General features: G+C 41.0%; 1 protein-coding gene across 1 annotated transcript in view; it reads right to left on the bottom strand.

The window, feature by feature from the left end:
* ATG10 (autophagy related 10) overlaps positions 1 to 16930 on the bottom strand; it is a 60147-nt gene that overhangs the window by 14940 nt on the left and 28277 nt on the right. Inside the window, exons 4-5 of the mRNA XM_033086464.1 lie at positions 7985 to 8111; positions 1602 to 1699 (exon numbers count right to left, since the gene is read on the bottom strand). Coding sequence (XP_032942355.1) covers positions 1602 to 1699; positions 7985 to 8111 — 225 coding nt within the window. The remainder of the gene's footprint in view (positions 1 to 1601; positions 1700 to 7984; positions 8112 to 16930) is intronic.

Here is a 16930-nt window from a genome sequence, read left to right as displayed (position 1 = left end):
TTTACGCTTCATTCCCACTAGTGCCGCATTATTAAATTATGTTATTAAAACCCAATTTCCTCATCTTCATTCACAGACAAGCCAGGTAATTAAGGCTTCATGTGAAAAGTGTGTATTGTAAGAACCTGCCAGCTCACAACTGGAATTCAGACACGCACAGCTATCACCAGAACACCCATGGCTTGGAAGGTTCTCAGGAAGCTGCTGTAAGATAAATAATAGTCTGCAAAAACAAGAATGCTGCTCGTGTTTCGTGGCTGAGCACCATCTACAAACAGGTATCCTGTAATTAAACTGTGTTATTTGAATTAGGGGAGCACCTGTAGGACCTGGTGGATGTTACATCCTTGTCATGCTGCTGTGGAGAGAGACCCGAGTGCCTGGAAACAGCTAAAATCAAAAAATCAGGGAAGGGAAAAGGGAGAGGGAAAAGGGAAAGGGAAAAAGGAAGGGGAAAGGGAAAAGAGAAAGGGGAAAAGGGAAAAGGGAAAAGGGAAAGAGGGAAAGAGGGAAGGGGAAAAGGGAAAGGGAAAGGGAAAAGGGAAAAGGAAAAGAAAAAGGGAAAATGAAAGGAAAAGGGAAAAGGGAAAAGGAAAAGGGAAAAGGGAAAGAGAAAAGGGAAAGGGAAAAGAGAAAGGGAAAATGAAAGGAAAAGGGAAAGGGAAAGGGAAAAGGGAAAAGGAAAAGAAAAAGGGAAAATGAAAGGAAAAGGGAAAAGGGGAAAGGGAAAAGGGAAAAGGAAAGGGAAAAGAGAAAGGGAAAAGAGAAAAGGGAAAGGGAAAGGGAAAGGGAAAGGGAAAGGGAAAGGGAAAGGGAAAGGGAAAAGGGAAAGGGAAAATGAAAGGAAAAGGGAAAAGGAAAAGGGAAAAGGGAAAAGAGAAAGGGGAAAGGGAAAAGGGAAAAGGGAAAAGAGAAAAGGAAAAGGGAAAAGAGAAAGGGAAAAGGGAAAGGGAAAGGGAAAGGGGGGGAAAAGGAAAAGGACTGAAAGGGAATGTTGGTATCTTAGTCTGATGGGAAAAAAATTCACACCTGCAGAATCTTATTTCTTTGTCAGATTTTCGTGTGAGACCTGCAGCAAAGGGAAGACACCAGAGCAACCACTCAGCTCTGAGCCATGTGGCACTACTAGACAGCACCAACTTTGTTTTTGGATAGGAAACCAATTTTCCCTTGTTCAACCCTGAAGGTTGCAAGTCTATTTAAAACTGAAAATTACACACAGTCTTTGTGGGTAATTTGATTACCAGACAATCCGTGAAATGTTACACTGATATGTTTTATTTACATAAGTCTGCTTTTGTATTTACCCAAATTCACAATTACTCAGAAACTGCCTGAATATTTGAGGACTGGCTTTGGAAAAGTATTTTAAATGTGAGAGACTGTAAAAGCAAGCCTCAAATGGTGAATACTCATATATCCTTCAAAATCCAGGACTGAAACTATTGCTGGTAAATGGCTCAGCACAACATGATATAGACATATATATTTTTTTACTATTTTAATTTTTATCTCCTTCTGTCCAAGACAGAAATAAGGCCACTGAGGATCCAGGCATATATTGCATTGCCCAATTTCAGGAAGGAGCAGAGGATTCTCACCTGCTGTGTGATAGTGTCCCAGGGCCCCTCCTGCAGACGAGCCTGGTAGGATGCATGAACACTTCCCCATATTTCTTCCAGAGTTAAAGGCCTTCCATCTGGGGGAAGAAACAACCTCCTTCAGACAAAGCTCTTAAGCATGGTGTATCTTCAATACAGAACAGGAAAATTAAAACTGATAATGGTTCAAATCCTTAATGAAGGTGCACACAGAACTAAAATTCCCTGTTCAGTTTTCTTCTCTGCCACCTGAGAGTAACAACTCACTGTGCTGATTGCAAGGTGTGAAGTGTAACTAGTTTTGTAAAACAAAGTTTTGGTAAACAGCATCATGAAGAGTCACCAACTGTAAACAAACACAGCTCATAGTGAGAGGGTGGAGAAAATCTAAGGAACAAAATTATGCAGGTAAGAGTTTACTGCATTTTGGTGTGTCCACAATGTTCTCCTGAGCTTTATATACCATTGTTACATCAGGTTTTTAGCTGTGATGCTAGAATTATGCCAAGATATTGGTGTCAACCAGTTAGAAAATAAGCATGCCTATTTTTAATGAACATTTGTTTATGGCAAACAGAGTATTTCGATAGACTTTCAATAAGTAGCTTCATCTTGGCATTTATCAGGTGTCAGAAACCATCATCCTCTGATAATCAGATTCATTCTACTGACATTTGTATGTCTGTAAAACGAAAAAGATTTATTCACACAATTAACATTTGAATGCCATGTTTAGACACAAGTTCAAACCAGCTGCCTACAGCCTCTGTTTCTTCTGCACATATTTATAAAAAAGCATGAAGTTCTGAACTTATATAAGCACAATACAGCAGAATCATTAGGCAAATGAAATATCTGAGGGGGTAACAGCATATTAATCAGCTTTTCCATGTTATCCTCATGAAGGTTAGACCATCACATCCACTGTCTTGTGATGACAGATAAAAGAGCTGTGCTAGAAACAGTCTAACATTCAGAAAGAAATTTCCTACAACAGCATAAATTTGTTTTATAAGGATGTATTTACACTCGTATCACCTGTGTGCAGGTGATATGAAATGCTTTGCATACCTGCAATTTTGTTCTCAACAGAGAAAGTCCAAGTGTAATACCTACAATAACGTATGTTCTAGTGCAACATCTGATTTGCCACTCTAGACTGTGCTCTGTGCACCTTTCTCTGAGAATTTTTATAATGACACTGAGCAGATTCACATACACATGGAATGGATTACTCTGACTCTGTTAGTCCCACGTTTAAAATGATCAGAAGGTACTGAAATATTAACCATGTCATAGTCACAAATAAGTTTTGTCTTTACCACAGCGTGAATTCTTTCTGTTCACGAGCTCCCAGACCAGCCCTAAACACAGATCTGTATTCTTTGGGCACTCTTACCCCCTTTTTCCAGCACTCTCACATGTTTAGCAGCCCTGTTAAACATTCTTGCAACCCACTGAGACCTCAAACATCCAGCTGGTTTGACAGAGCAGTCAGTAATTGTTGCTGCTGGCAACAAGGGCCCACTGTGGCACCTGCTGAGCCAAGCAGCCTCTTGCCTTCATGCCTCTTTTTTTTACCCTGGGATAGAGCAGAATAGGGAAGTTCAGCCAGAACAAGAAGGAAACAGCAGCACCAAGCCATGAGAAGGGGCAGGAGAGGAAGGTGAGGGCTTCAGAATCACCCATCCATGCTTTTATTTTAGCTTGCTGTGTGTCCCAAGGCTTATCTCAAATCCAGCTGGGATAGTTTTATCATTTATACTGTCTAGACTGCAACAAACTTTTCTGAGAAAAGCTTCTTGAGGGCCCAGCTGGGGTTAACTCAATCGTGTCACCACAAATAAGAAATAGTTAAAAGGCAGAATACTGAGTGCCCCCTCACAGCAGCAAGGTGAGGCTGCCAGACCACACAGGAGCTGCAGTTCTCAGCTGGACCTTAATTTCTGCAAAGAGCAGAAATTCTTTAGGCAAACAAAATTCCATATTTATTTTCAGAGAAATTTCTCAGGCTTCTCAGGCTGTATTCTATTTTCTCCATGTTTAGTGGGGGCTTGTAGGAACTTCAGAGATTTTAGATTAAAAGCTCTCAACAGTTTCTAAGATTTTCAGTTAAAGGTTATTTGACACTTTGGGTGCAACAGTGCACAAATTCTTTTGAGACATCATTCTGATGTGCTTTAAAAAAAAACAATCTTAAGAAACCATTGCCAAAAGAGAAAAAAAAAACCATTCCCATCGCCTAAGAGAATATATGATCATAGAAATTATTCCATTTCAGTTATGTCCAAAGCCACAATAAAACCAGTTCTTACAGGATATGGTCTTTAGAGCAGCTGTGTTTCTGAGAAAGGACATGGTGGTTACGTGTTTTTGAGCTCAGGAAGTAAATCTGTATTCTGGAAAGCACTTCAGTCAGGCCCAGTGTGGTTGTGAATACAGAAAGTCATGCCTTCAGGGCTGCAGGAAGTTGCCCTATCTCAGAAGCTCCCTCTCTCTAACCACTGATTAGCATGGTTTTTGTTGGCAGGGATTTAGCTGTCACTGAGCTGAGAGAATATTTTGAGCAGGTCAGCCTGAAAACCCCATTCCTTTTCTCTTCTCCAGAGGAATCCTTGTTGACTCCCATTAGTCCTGCTCTTTCTTTTCAGTGTTTAGCCAGCTTTCCTCTGCCTTTGCAGGGAAAAGGAGAAGTGTGAGGAAAGCCATTATTTCCTCTACAAAACAGGGTGATCCCTGAATGGTGCCTGTGCTCACCTGTGCTGCTGATACCTCACTGTGGGTTTTCTAATGTATGGCAAGAGGGTTCTGAATGGCTGGCTTCAGATGGAGATGGTTCAGGGGGAAAAAAAACGAAGCTCCTTGACATCTTAAAGACTAGGAAAAGAGGAAAATGCTCTGCTGATTAAAGAAAGCTTACTGGACCTAGCTCAGCCCATCTGGCTGATGCCAGCATTGAAGGGGAAGGATAATTGCCTATACCATCTGTCTCCAAGAGGGCTAATTGCTGACATCAGATATCAGCAGGGGTTCATGCATTTCTTCAACTACCTATTTGGTAGTCTCAGAAGCCAGGGAAAGAAAGAAGGGCTCTGTTTCTGGATGGTATGTCAGGCACAGGGCTGATTTTGGAGAAACTCGCCTCTGCCCAGAGCTCCTGACACTTGACTGTGACTTCAGCAGGTCTGAAATTAGGCATATATGCCACGTGGAAAGTATCATGAGGCAGTGAAAAGTGTTTCTTATGTATACACTCACTGCCTAAAAATATCTTCTTGTACCCTATAGTGTTCCCAAACACCTTTCCAGACAGTCTCATCATCTTTAATCACTATTTTCAAATGAAGTATTTGTCCTTGCACAGAACAAGATCTTCCCTGAAAATCCGTCCCCTGAGACTACAAAAAAAGTTTAGATGTCTCTCAAATTGTTTTAGTTCTGTTGCAATCAAAATTTCAAACCTCACCTTACGTAGCAAACTTTACCTCACAAACAACAAAAAAAAAAAGGTCTAAAGATGAGTTCAAGAAAATAAGATATTCCATCCAATTTAGACAGCAGCAAGGACAAGGAGAAGTGATCTGTAATGCCTGAAAACAACTTCTAGCAGAGATGAGTGAAAACTGGATGTCTTCACTGGCACAAGCTCCTGAGGATGCCAACCAAGCTGGAGATCACAGGAAAATCCCCCCAGCAATGAGTTCCTTCTGTGAGTTCCTTTTTCCTAGGAGGACTGAGAGACCAGGCAAATGGAAGCTGGACTCAGCAGGAGAAAGGCAGGATTTCATCATTCCAGGGAAGTTTGTAAAGTGCCTGCTGGAGTGCAGATTTGGACAGGCTGGCATCAGCTGCTGTTATACAAAGGGAGGAAGTGAATGCTGCAAAAGCCCTCAGCTAGGTTGAACAGAAGAATTATTGTTTCCCAGGTGTGATGGGCATTGCAGGCACTGCCAGGGAGGAAGCAGAGCTCTGAATTCCAGCTCTGGGCCCTGTGCTGGGGAAGGCAAGACAGGGCAGGGCTGTGGAACCACTGGAAGGATTATTGTTCACCTCCACCTCCCGCAGCCAGCTCTAATTAGCACAAGGATCAGTATGGACAGGATCCCAGGGGAACCAGGAGACTTGTGAGGAGCTCCTTCTGTTACTGAGTCCACAAATAATGGTAGGAATTTAGACTGGGAAATTGAGGTAAGTCTTGGGGAGATCGTTCCCTGATTAGTGCAGGTGAGGAATGCAGTGAGTATTGCTGATTGTCTGACAAACAATTTGAGGAGCCCATCACATGCACTAAGTAAAAGTAAAAACTCAAGGCATTTCCCAGAGTTTTCCACACAGCAAGTTTGGGACAGGACAAAGGATAGTCTGCTCAGGTATCTCACGTGATTGTGAGCACGTGCCAGCTGTACATGTCCAAAAATCCCACTCTGGGACCTTCAGACAGCACAGCACAGGCAGGCCAGCCATGTGCAGGGAAGACAGAATCCCTCATTTTCAAAAGTAAGCTGCCCATAATTAAAATCATAGAATACCAGCTGGCAACACTGTAGGAATCACACTTACTGCCAGCATTTTGTATCCTGCTCCCTTCAAGAGTCAGATATTGTTATAATTTTAAAAGAGAATGTAAAATGCTGAAGAGAACCCAGGTGACCTTCGGAAGCATCCAAAAAAAGCCCTTGTTTTCCATTGTGAAAGGTTCCCAAGAAGTGTTTTAAAAGATAATTGTACTTGCAGGAGCAATTACAGTTCTGTACTGCAAGGGGAGCTGTTGGCACATAATACCATGATTGTGCATTAGATCATCCACTGGCTCCTGTAATATCCACTTCCAGCTATAAGGAGTCATGTTTCAACACCTCCGATTCCCTGGTGCTGACAAGCTAAACAACTTGTTTTGTCTCTGTGAGCTCTTCTCTGGTGATTAACTGCTTATGGTGAATACTAATTATATGGAAGTACAGTACAGTGGAGATACTGTCCTACTTCCTCTACCTGCAGCATCTCTGTCCTCTTCTGTAGAGACACTGCACTATAAATTCAGTGAAAATCAAGAAGATGACATTTTTCAGGACCACAAATAGGCTAACCCGTCTCTCACAGCAAAACTACCTTTATCTTACTGTCTGCACAGCAAGTTCAAAGGCAGAACACTGCATGTTTGTAAATGCCTCTAATAATGCTGGAAATGAATCTGCAACAGGATGTGTGCAAATTAGTTTTGGTGGTGGTAAAGGCAGAGCAATGTCCCCAGTTCCCCACGTCCCACTCTGAAAATTTACCCCAAATTATCCATTCCTGAAACTGCACCTCAGACTAAAATCTTTCCAACAGGGAGCCTACGAGAATTTTGTTCTTCAGTTTTGAATCTGAAGTGCTTTTTGAAACGCTAACACTGCAAAATTAGAAACCATTAAACAATATAAGGCAGAGAGTGATTAAATCTACCAAACACATTCAAAGCAGCTTAAGCTACTTTTTAATTAAAAAGGAAAAGATATCACTGGCAACATTCAGACATCTTTATCTAGATAAAGTTAAGATATTACTCAAAACAAAAAAGATGCTGATCATAGAATCATTGAGGTTGGAAAGGAGCTCTGAAATGATCCAAGCCTTAACCCAACACAGCCATGCTCACCACTAAACGTTGTCCCCAGGCACCACAAGCTGGTCCTGCTGGCCACAGCACTGCAGGCACAAGCCAGGTGCCACTGGAGCACAGGCACACAGGCTTGGGGCAGCCAGGAACAGAGCACAGCCAGTGCTGCAGTGTGATCCCTCCTTGCCTGCCTGCAGATTAAATCACTGGCAGTAACACTGGCCTCTGTGGAAGGATGAGTGTTCCTCCTGCCTCCCCTGACAGGATGGGGGCTGAAATCACAGCGGCTACAGCCACGGAGCAGTGGGTAACAAGATGTACACACCAGGATCAGACTGTTTCAAGAGCCAGCTTCAACACCAAAAAAAAAGTCAATATCATATCGGTATTACTTGATTTTCCCTTAAGCAGCAAATTTAAACAGAAAACAGCATATTATTTTAAAAGACACATTTAGACCCCAGCCTTGGTGGCTCAAACTGTGGTTGCTGTCCACTCATTGCCCAGCTCAGTTTAAACCTGCAGCACTAAGTTAAAGAAAGGAACAAGAAAAATGACCAGCAGTTTCAGTCAACCTCAGGCAAGATGCCAGGAGCCAAAGATCAGCCTTCCTCGGGCTGAGATGATATCATCTCCACGCTCCTGGAGCTCTGAGTCCAGAGCACTGAAAAATTCACTGGTGAGCAGCCTCATCTGTTTGTCTGTTATTACACCTCTTCCCCAACTTGACACAAAATTTTCAACATCTGCTGCACCCAACACTTTGAGTCCCTGCTGGCCTTACCCAAAAAGCATGCTCTGAAATACAGCACGGGCACTTGGTAGCTGCTGGAATACAGGACGTGGTACTCATAGCGAACCACTTCTTCCGTGCTGCAAACCCCAGCGGCCTGAGAGTCATCCAGGGGCTCCTGAAACGACACACAGTGACCACAGCAACACGTCAACATCTGCATCTGTACCCAGGGAAACTGGCATTAATCCAATAAACGTGCAGAACCAAAATTATGGCAGCCACCCCTTTCACTGCTCATGCAAACTCCCAAGGGAATTCTTCAGCGCTACCAAGAAAATCAGAGAGGTCCGAAACCCACAAAGACATCTTGCACACTTCCTTCCACAAACTGTGAACTATTTGCAAGCTTTTCCAGAACTGAGACCTTCCTAAGGCTCTCTCTAAAATCTTCATGGCACAGTAACTGGCACAATAAGGGGACTACAGCTGTACCTCTCCTCATTACATTTAGTATAGACCATTTTAGAAGTGTATCCTTAAATAATCCGGTTTTGCTTGCCAAAAGACAAATCAAATGTATCCACCAAAAATCCTCTGATCTACTTTCTTTAAAGGCTTCTTGCCAGGAGTTGCTTTTGCTAATAATATAAAATATATCATATAATGTAATTATAATAATGCCATAAAATACAATAATAAAACTGAGAGGGTTTTTTTTCCCTGTTAGTGTATATTCCAGGTGTAAAGTACTAAAGTTTATGGTAGGTTTGAAACAAATCAAAATAGATGAAACTAATTGCATTGAGATATACCCCAGCTGCAGCACAAATTTCACAACACTTCAAATTAATATTCCAACAGTGCTAAGCACCCAGTTGTTTGGACTTTTCTAAAAGCTGTCATAACTCAATGTCTCTGAAAATGGAACCATTAAATTAACAACACCATTAAGATTAAACATAAGAACACACTTTCCAAGAAGACACTCTGGGTGTGGACTTGTTCAGTGCTCAAACCCCCAAATTTGCATGCATGAACTTAGCAACCATAATGCCCCACAGGTTGGGCGTGCATTTCACAACTTGGCTATTGCCAAGCAACCCTGAATATTGGCTTATGGTGTCTGTCCAAGCAAAACAGAAAAAGAATAAGCAGAAAAGAAGAACCAGCATCCTCTGAACACCATACTCATACAACACACCAGAAATTTGAAGCTATTTTGCATTTTTTATCTCACATCCTTAGTCAAGTTAGCAATAGATGAATCAATATATGAAGAAATAGAAAAGCTGATAAATTAATGACACCATGACTTTCCTCAAATTTATTGTATTAGACACCCAAATGCTGCTGAGGCAGAGGGACAGAAGTCCACAAATGAAACCCAGACCTTGGCAAGCTGCAGACCAAGGAACTGCCCATACATTTTTGGACATGAAGAGAGAAAATCACAGATCCATGGTAAATATTAGATGTCTGCAGGAAAATGGTCGATTTTTGCTTATAGGGAAACAAGTGCTTAAAGCACTGAATGGGAATGTTTGAAAAAGTGCTCTCTGGGTTAACTTAGTTTTAAAAACTGCAGGTGAAGAGATCCTGAGGTTAACCTGCCAGAAGGACAGTGATGATTGCTGCTCCTGATGTCACAGGCCACATAAATACAGGTATGATATGCCCACAGACATGAGTGACAGACCAAGAATGGGGAGCTCTTTTCCTCCTCACACAAGTTATACTCAGTGGTTATATGTAAAATACAGGTTAAAAAAAAAAAGCAAGAAAAATTTCTTCTCTATATAATGCAGAACCTTCTTTAGAATTGATTAATGCTTCAGTAAGAAGAGAGACCATCAGCAGCCTGTGGGGAAAGAAAACAAAAAACCAAAGCCAGCTACAGACTGGTTTTCATGTGTGTAGGGGAAGAGAAAGAGTCTGTGCTCAGAACTGAGCCTACATGGTGCTTCTCAGGCATTAATGTTTCATCAGATACCACGGCCTTGCCTCCTGCTTAGTCACCAGCTTACCCTGCCCTAAAAGACACTTCTGGAAACGGCAAGACTACCTGTTCCTCCGCTAAATACCACAGTTCCAGAAAAAAAGACTGTCTGCATACACTGCATTTTTGTGTATAATGGTAAAATGACTAATTTGTGACTATTTCAGACCTGCACACAAAGGCAAATAGCTGAATCCTTCTCAGGGCTACTCTAATCCCCTTTCCTCTCAGTAAACAGCAATTTCACGTTTTCTGATTTAAAAAGACACATCATTGATGTGCAATCGTGCTCTTTACAGTCTCTGCAAGCACAGCCCACAGTATTTCTGCAGGGAAAGTACATTTTGTAGCCTACAAGTTTTGATGGTATCTCTGTAGCTGATGAGATGAACTTTGCTGATGAGATGAATAAAACGAGTACAGTCATTTCAGGTGATCTTCGAAACATCTAAAAATCTACAAATGGCTCACTAGAACCAAGGAGCCTCAGACAGTTTTATATCAGCCCACAAGACTTCATTTTTACTCCTTAACCAGCTACTGATAAAGCCATAAATACAAAACATAGGTGTAACTTATTTTTAAAAAAGCAAAACTCACACTTTATTTTTATATATGTCATGATAGCCCATTTTAACTCCTTCTTTCCTTTTCCTATCTCTACGGTTGTTCTGACTCTTTTGGAGCTAATGCTGAATTTTACTCACTGTACTAGACAACACTGAAATCAAATTTAAATGTGGATGGTTTTGTAAATGCAAAATGTTTTTGCTGCAAAACATTCACATGTGTGCAGACACCACAAAACAAAATAAAAAACACAAACATCAGCCTTAAAAAATGTCATATACAACACTAACCAAAAAAGGCATTTTAACCAAACTGCAGTCATTAAAAATTATACGAAGAAACTCGACCCTCAAATTTTTCGTTTCTGATTTTCAAATTTCCTTGCATGCCTGCCATGCTTCAAGTTGAAACTGTGACTCCAGGACTGACTGGCTGTTACCTAAACAAATTGGGAAGCTGTCATCAGGAAGCATCTGCTCCTCTATTGCTCTCAGGTAAAATCACTCCTGTGCTATCATAATGGTCTATTGAGCAGATGTTTAAAAGCAATGTATGTATTAGAAAGAAGATAAGCAGCAACTACCTAATTAATTACATTAGTTCCATCATAAATGAATTAGCACTGATTTTAATTGATATAAAATTGTCCTCAACCTTTAAGTATCCCCAAAACAAATTAAGTTGATTTGTTCCTTTTAAAATGGTAAATAATTTAAATCAACAGGTAAGAAACACTGCCAGGTGCCATTCTGAAGGCAAAATAACATATTTGTACTACTCCTATTCCTCCTGATGAGGAAGGCAAGTTAAAAACCTGTGGTAACAAGTTAATTTGACAGCAGGAGAGAGTTAATTGTGGTTTTGGGTAGTTTAGTGGCAGGAGAGCAGCAGGGAGGGGTGGGTTAAGGTTCCTTTGGAGGCAGACCAAGGAGGAAGAAAAGGAAAAAGGAAAAAGGAAAATGAAAAAGGAAAAAGGAAAAAGGAAAAAGGAAAATGAAAAAGGAAAATGAAAAAGGAAAAAGGAAAAGGAAAAAGGAAAAGGAAAAAGGAAAAGGAAAAAGGAAAATCAAGGTTTCCCTGCTGACACCAAACATTTCCTTATCTCCACCTCACCTGCACAGGCCCACTGAAACAAACTTTCTTGCTCAATCTAAATTCTCTTTGAAATAAGAAGCAGGCCCTTTTTGGGGGGAAAAGGTAAGAGAAGTGGTACAAATAAATATTCTGCTTACTCATGCCTTTATCCAAGTAACCTTTAATTGAAAATCTTAGAAATTGTTGAAAGCTTTTAATTGGGAATCTCTGAAGTGACTAAATGCCCTCACTAAACATGAAGAAAATAGAATGCAGCACTTTGGGAAGCCTGAAAGTTTTCTCTAAAAAGAAAGGAGATTGTCCTCCAGGAACAAGGCAGGAGTGGGAAAAGGTGACACAGTACTGCTGCTTTCAATGTGAGGAGGGGAAAAAGGAGATGCAACCCAGATTAATGAGCAAATTTGCCTTCATTGCTCACAATGCATTTACATCTAATTTCATTTTAGCCTCTGAAGTAGAAAATGCATCTCTCTTCCTCTCTCTTCTGAGGTGCAGAGCCACCACTGAAACACAGGAACATTCCAGAGGAGCTCTTTCAGCACTTTCCCCAGGCAAACAGGGAGATTTGGGGATGGAAACTGAACGGTGGGACAGTGTTCATCAGGGAGAATTAAAGCAGAGGTTGATGAGCAGGGCGTGGCCGTGTGGTGAGATCCTATCTCTGTTCTCCTCCCAAGCATTCAGACCCATGTTCTTGCTGCAGCCCCTGCAGGTTCAGTCTCTGCAGGACATCTTCCTGCAGGTTTGGGTCCCTCCTGTGCAGGATCTCATCCCACAGCCTGGCACAGCCCTGAGACCTCCAGACTTTTGCCACCATCACTGAGCACATATTGTGGGGTCACAGCGGCCAGAGAGGTGACCCTGCCTGGGGAGGGGGAACTGAGTGCTTTCAGTGATTGTCACTGCTTTTCATCACCACTAAATATTCACACAGTGCTCAAACTTACAAAAAAAGCTCTACCAGAGCCTGTAAAAATGCAGACATCTCCCTGAAGAATTTCAGTGCAGTATGAATGTTGCCACCATTTCTATGTACGCTGATAAACTGTTCTCTCATGTGAAGAGCACACGGGGAATCCAACCACCTCCAGGTGCTTTCTAGTGTGACATCACTAGTGATAGATGAGGAAAACACAGGCACAACAGAAAGGGTCTGAAGCATAACAAAGTTATCTTATGGATTTATTTTCTGTGTGCAGCTACAAAATCCTTCCCACTGTCTTGGACTTCTTATAATTTTGCCATCCAAGTGAAGAACTTGGTTAAATACTCAATAACAGAGAAAGAAAGAGTCTCTTAAATCATTTGGTGATGCCTGAAATACTGTGTGCAAGGAGCTTTCTTTTGCAAGACACAGCTGCCCTGAAAAAACACTATACCACCAGTGGATAAACAGGTAGTGGATCCCTGAAAAATGTCATTTTCCAAAGGGAAATCTTCTGACTAAACTCAGCACCCCTATGAAAGCATCCAGTCATTTTCAAAATAACTATATCCCAAAAAAAGTTTGCCCCCCTGTCCAAGCCTTCTGTTATTCACAGCATACCAAAACACCAAAACCAAGACTTACATCCCAAAAAGACATGGCACATAAAACTGCAGTAGTTCCTCATGCATGAACAATCATTTCTAACAGCTGGAAATTAGATTTGTCTTTTGATTGCTTCAAAACCACTATCACAAGTGAAAGCAAAGCCTTTTCAAGCAAAAGAAGCAACAGACCGTGAAAACAGAACAGTTGTGAATTTTGCCTTCACATAAAGGTGGGGAATTGCTACAAAATCACTCCTCATTCTTCCTGAGTTGTCACATGTAAAATGCAGAATTTGGTGGCTTTTCTCCTCCCACAGAAGAAACATTTTCTCTTGTTTTAATGAAGGGAGTACAATGCTGTCTGCACAGGGCTGGAGCAGAGGCATGGTGTGTTAGGAAACCTCTTCTGGTAGGAATGACAGGAAATGAGGAAAGAAATCCAAGGAGACAGAGGGACACAGCTCATCTGCTGGGGGAAGATGGACCAACCCCAACTACCTGTAATTGCTGAAAGGAAGGTCCTCCTGAAGCTATGGGCACAGATCTTACAGAGCATCAGAGCAACCATCTTCAGTGCCCCCCACCAATGTTGTATGTCAACATCATTCCTCAGACTGAGGAATTTACACCAGTTTTCTTTCCGTGGCAGTATGTTGGAGATGATGGTACCCACTCATTTTTGCCACCTGCCTTTCAGTAAAAATCACAGAATCCCAGAATCATTTAGCTGGAAAATCCCTCCCAGCCTTGAGTCCCAGCTGTGCTTGATGCCCACTTTGTCCCCAGCCCAGAGCTCTCAGTGCCACCTCCAGGTGACACCTCCAGGGATGGGGATCCAACCCTCCCTGGGCAGTTCCAATCCCTGAGCCCCCTTTCCATGGGGAAATTCCTGCTGTGCCCACCCTGAGCTGTTCCCTCTCCTATCCCTGTTCCTGGAGCAGATCCCAGATCCCCTCCCTGTGTCCCCTCCTGTGCAGAGCCACAACCCTGAGCCTCCTTTTGAAGACTTTTCCCATCATTTGTGTCATTATCTTCCATTTGCACAAATTGGAGTAAGCTACTACTTTGAGGTTAAGTACTATTCCACAAGATTATTGCTTCTTTAGAACTGAAGTGCTTCCAGGACTGGGCTCTGTGCTTTACAACAGGCAAAAAAAAAAGGAAAAGAAAATTCTACACTAAAAGACAACAGAAGCAGTTCAGCTGTATTTTAGGTCAGCTTTATTTTTTTAGAACAAGGATTATTATTTCTGCTTTGTGAATCACAGCAGCAACCCAGTTTTGGCCACGCTTAATTCAACAGGGAGACTGACAGCAAATGCCTACAAACCTTTACTTTTTAGAAGACAAACTCAAATCCTCATTAATTTCTCAGATGGGAAACTGTATGAAAATGATGCCAAGACTGACAGACAGTGTTTAACAGTAATTCTGGTGAAAAAGTTACAGACAGAAATGCTCAAATTATCACAAAATCTGGCACTGTAAAAACAAGAATTTTGAAATTAACGGGCTGCAATTAGAAGTGGCAGCACTGGTGCCCTCCCAGGACACTCCAAGGGAACAGCTGTGACATTGGGACAGTGACTTACTGCAAGAAATAGAAGAGCTGGATGCTGCCCACTTCAAAAAGGAAATGGCATCTGATTAAGTTAATATCTGACAAAATGATACATCTTGAAAGTTACCTGAGATGCTAACCTAAGCCTGGCCATAGACTGTATTAGATAAGCACAAGCATTAGAAACAATAATCATAAACAATGTGGCTTAATTACAACTGGCTTATTTGGACGTGAGATCTAATGCTCCTTGTTTAGGGCTAAAGCACATGTGCTGTTCCCTTATTAAGAAAACAGGAAGATGACACTAAATTGTAATGATCTATTATACATTTAAAATAGCCTGAATTCAAAAATTTCAGCTATCACTAGAAATGATTATGAAATTACTCAAAATAATTGTGAAGTTACTCCTAAAATCTCCATAAGAAAAACTGAATTTGTTCCTACACTCAGACAAAAAACTGATAGCACATTAGGATCCACTGATTGCATTTGGAAATACCCAATAACTAAAGTTTTAAATGGAATAGAGGCAGACCCTACCCAGCTAAGTAAGTTCTGCTTTTGCCCACTCTGAAAAGCTGCTTATTGTATTCACAAATGATACAATACAGATGCACTTACCTTCAACTCTGTAATCACTATCACAAAGGAAATGCAAAGCTCTGAACTCAGACTAGGGCAGGTCAAAAGCCCTTAAGTTCATTTTCAAACAAAATACTCTGTAAGAATATTCTAAATAGGAACAAATACAAAGTTATCAAATGTCACTGATCACAAACACACCAAATGTGTATTGGAGACACTCACAGTGGCTGGAGAGAAGGACTGAATTACTTCCTTTATTAGTCTAATCTCAAATGAAAACTGCCATGGAGTGTTACATGGTATTTTCAATTTCCAGAGATGAGGTACATTATAAGTCTTGATGCAAACTTAACCACTTGGAATTTGATTTACAATTCTTTAAAGCCAAGTAGAAAATCTGCATGAATTATTGACAATGTTTTTGTCTGGAATGACTCTTCTAACAGTCTCCATTCAAACTATGTTTTATTTGACAAGAAAGCCCGGTGCAGAATCAAGAACACCCAAATATTCCCACTGCTGTGCTGGAAAACTTGGGGTCAACAACACCCTAAACACAATGACCAGAAAACACCACTGTGGCAGAAGGGTTAAAAACACCAAGAATGGTACAGATGTACACTTGGCCAAGCTCATGGATTCCTACAAAAATATTACACATCTGAAAAATCAGCATAATGGCTGATTTTTAAAATAAATTAATCTCATTTCAAGGAATTAATTCTTGCAGTTGAATTGCTCAGAACTAGATGGAGGGACCTCAATAAATTGTATGCAACTATTCAATAACTATACCAAATTTTCCCCTTAAATATAAATAACCTACATAAAATACTTTAAGCAATTAGCAAGTAGTTTCAAAAAATGTTCAAACCCATTATCCCACAGGATGGGAAACAAGAAGCAAGGAAAGAGCCACTAATTGTACACACGTGCAGAGAAAGAGCCAGAATGTGGCCCTGACTGCTGGGACATTTTATCTGCCCTCATTTCCCTCAAAAGCCCTCTATAATTTATCCCTTCAATTTGATTAAGGTATCTCAGGGGTTGTTCCATATATTTATCCCTACTTGCAACTAACAGAAATCATAGCTAACACAATGGAGTACAGTACTTGGTTAAATTGCTCTTGCTTCTCAAAACTGAGATATTCCAAGTGTCCTGAAGGCATTCCATTCCAAAACAGGAAGCCAGAGAGGAGAGCACTCAGTAATTCTAATCATCTGCAGATCTCTTGGAAAGTATTTTCCTAAACATTTGCTGAAAGAACCTTTTTACTGTACTGCATGCTGCTGCTTGTACCCCAAAAAGGTCCTACAGCAAGATTTTTACTACTTAAACTGTCTCTGTTATGTAAAGGAATCAATCTGGAGGACCAAGACCATGCTTCCCTAAATATTAAACTTCAGCCAAGTGCAAAACAAGGGAATCTGGGGAAGGAAAAGCAACTAAAAATATGCTAATATATTTTAACATCCCATATGATGCCTTCATTCATAAGGCAGAGGCTACAAATGGTAGAGCTGCACCAGAATCAAAGACAAGTTAATTGACTTTTTTCTTAACTTCAGTTTATATGTTTGTGCAACTCAACTGCAATCCCTGAAGGAATAATTTTAGATATAATTTTAGAATATAATTTTAGTCC

This window comes from Catharus ustulatus, assembly GCF_009819885.2.
Source record: "Catharus ustulatus isolate bCatUst1 chromosome Z unlocalized genomic scaffold, bCatUst1.pri.v2 scaffold_26_arrow_ctg1, whole genome shotgun sequence".
Lineage (NCBI taxonomy): Eukaryota > Metazoa > Chordata > Aves > Passeriformes > Turdidae > Catharus > Catharus ustulatus.
Note: the sequence above shows the minus strand (reverse complement) of the source record. Positions and strands in the feature narration are given on the sequence as shown.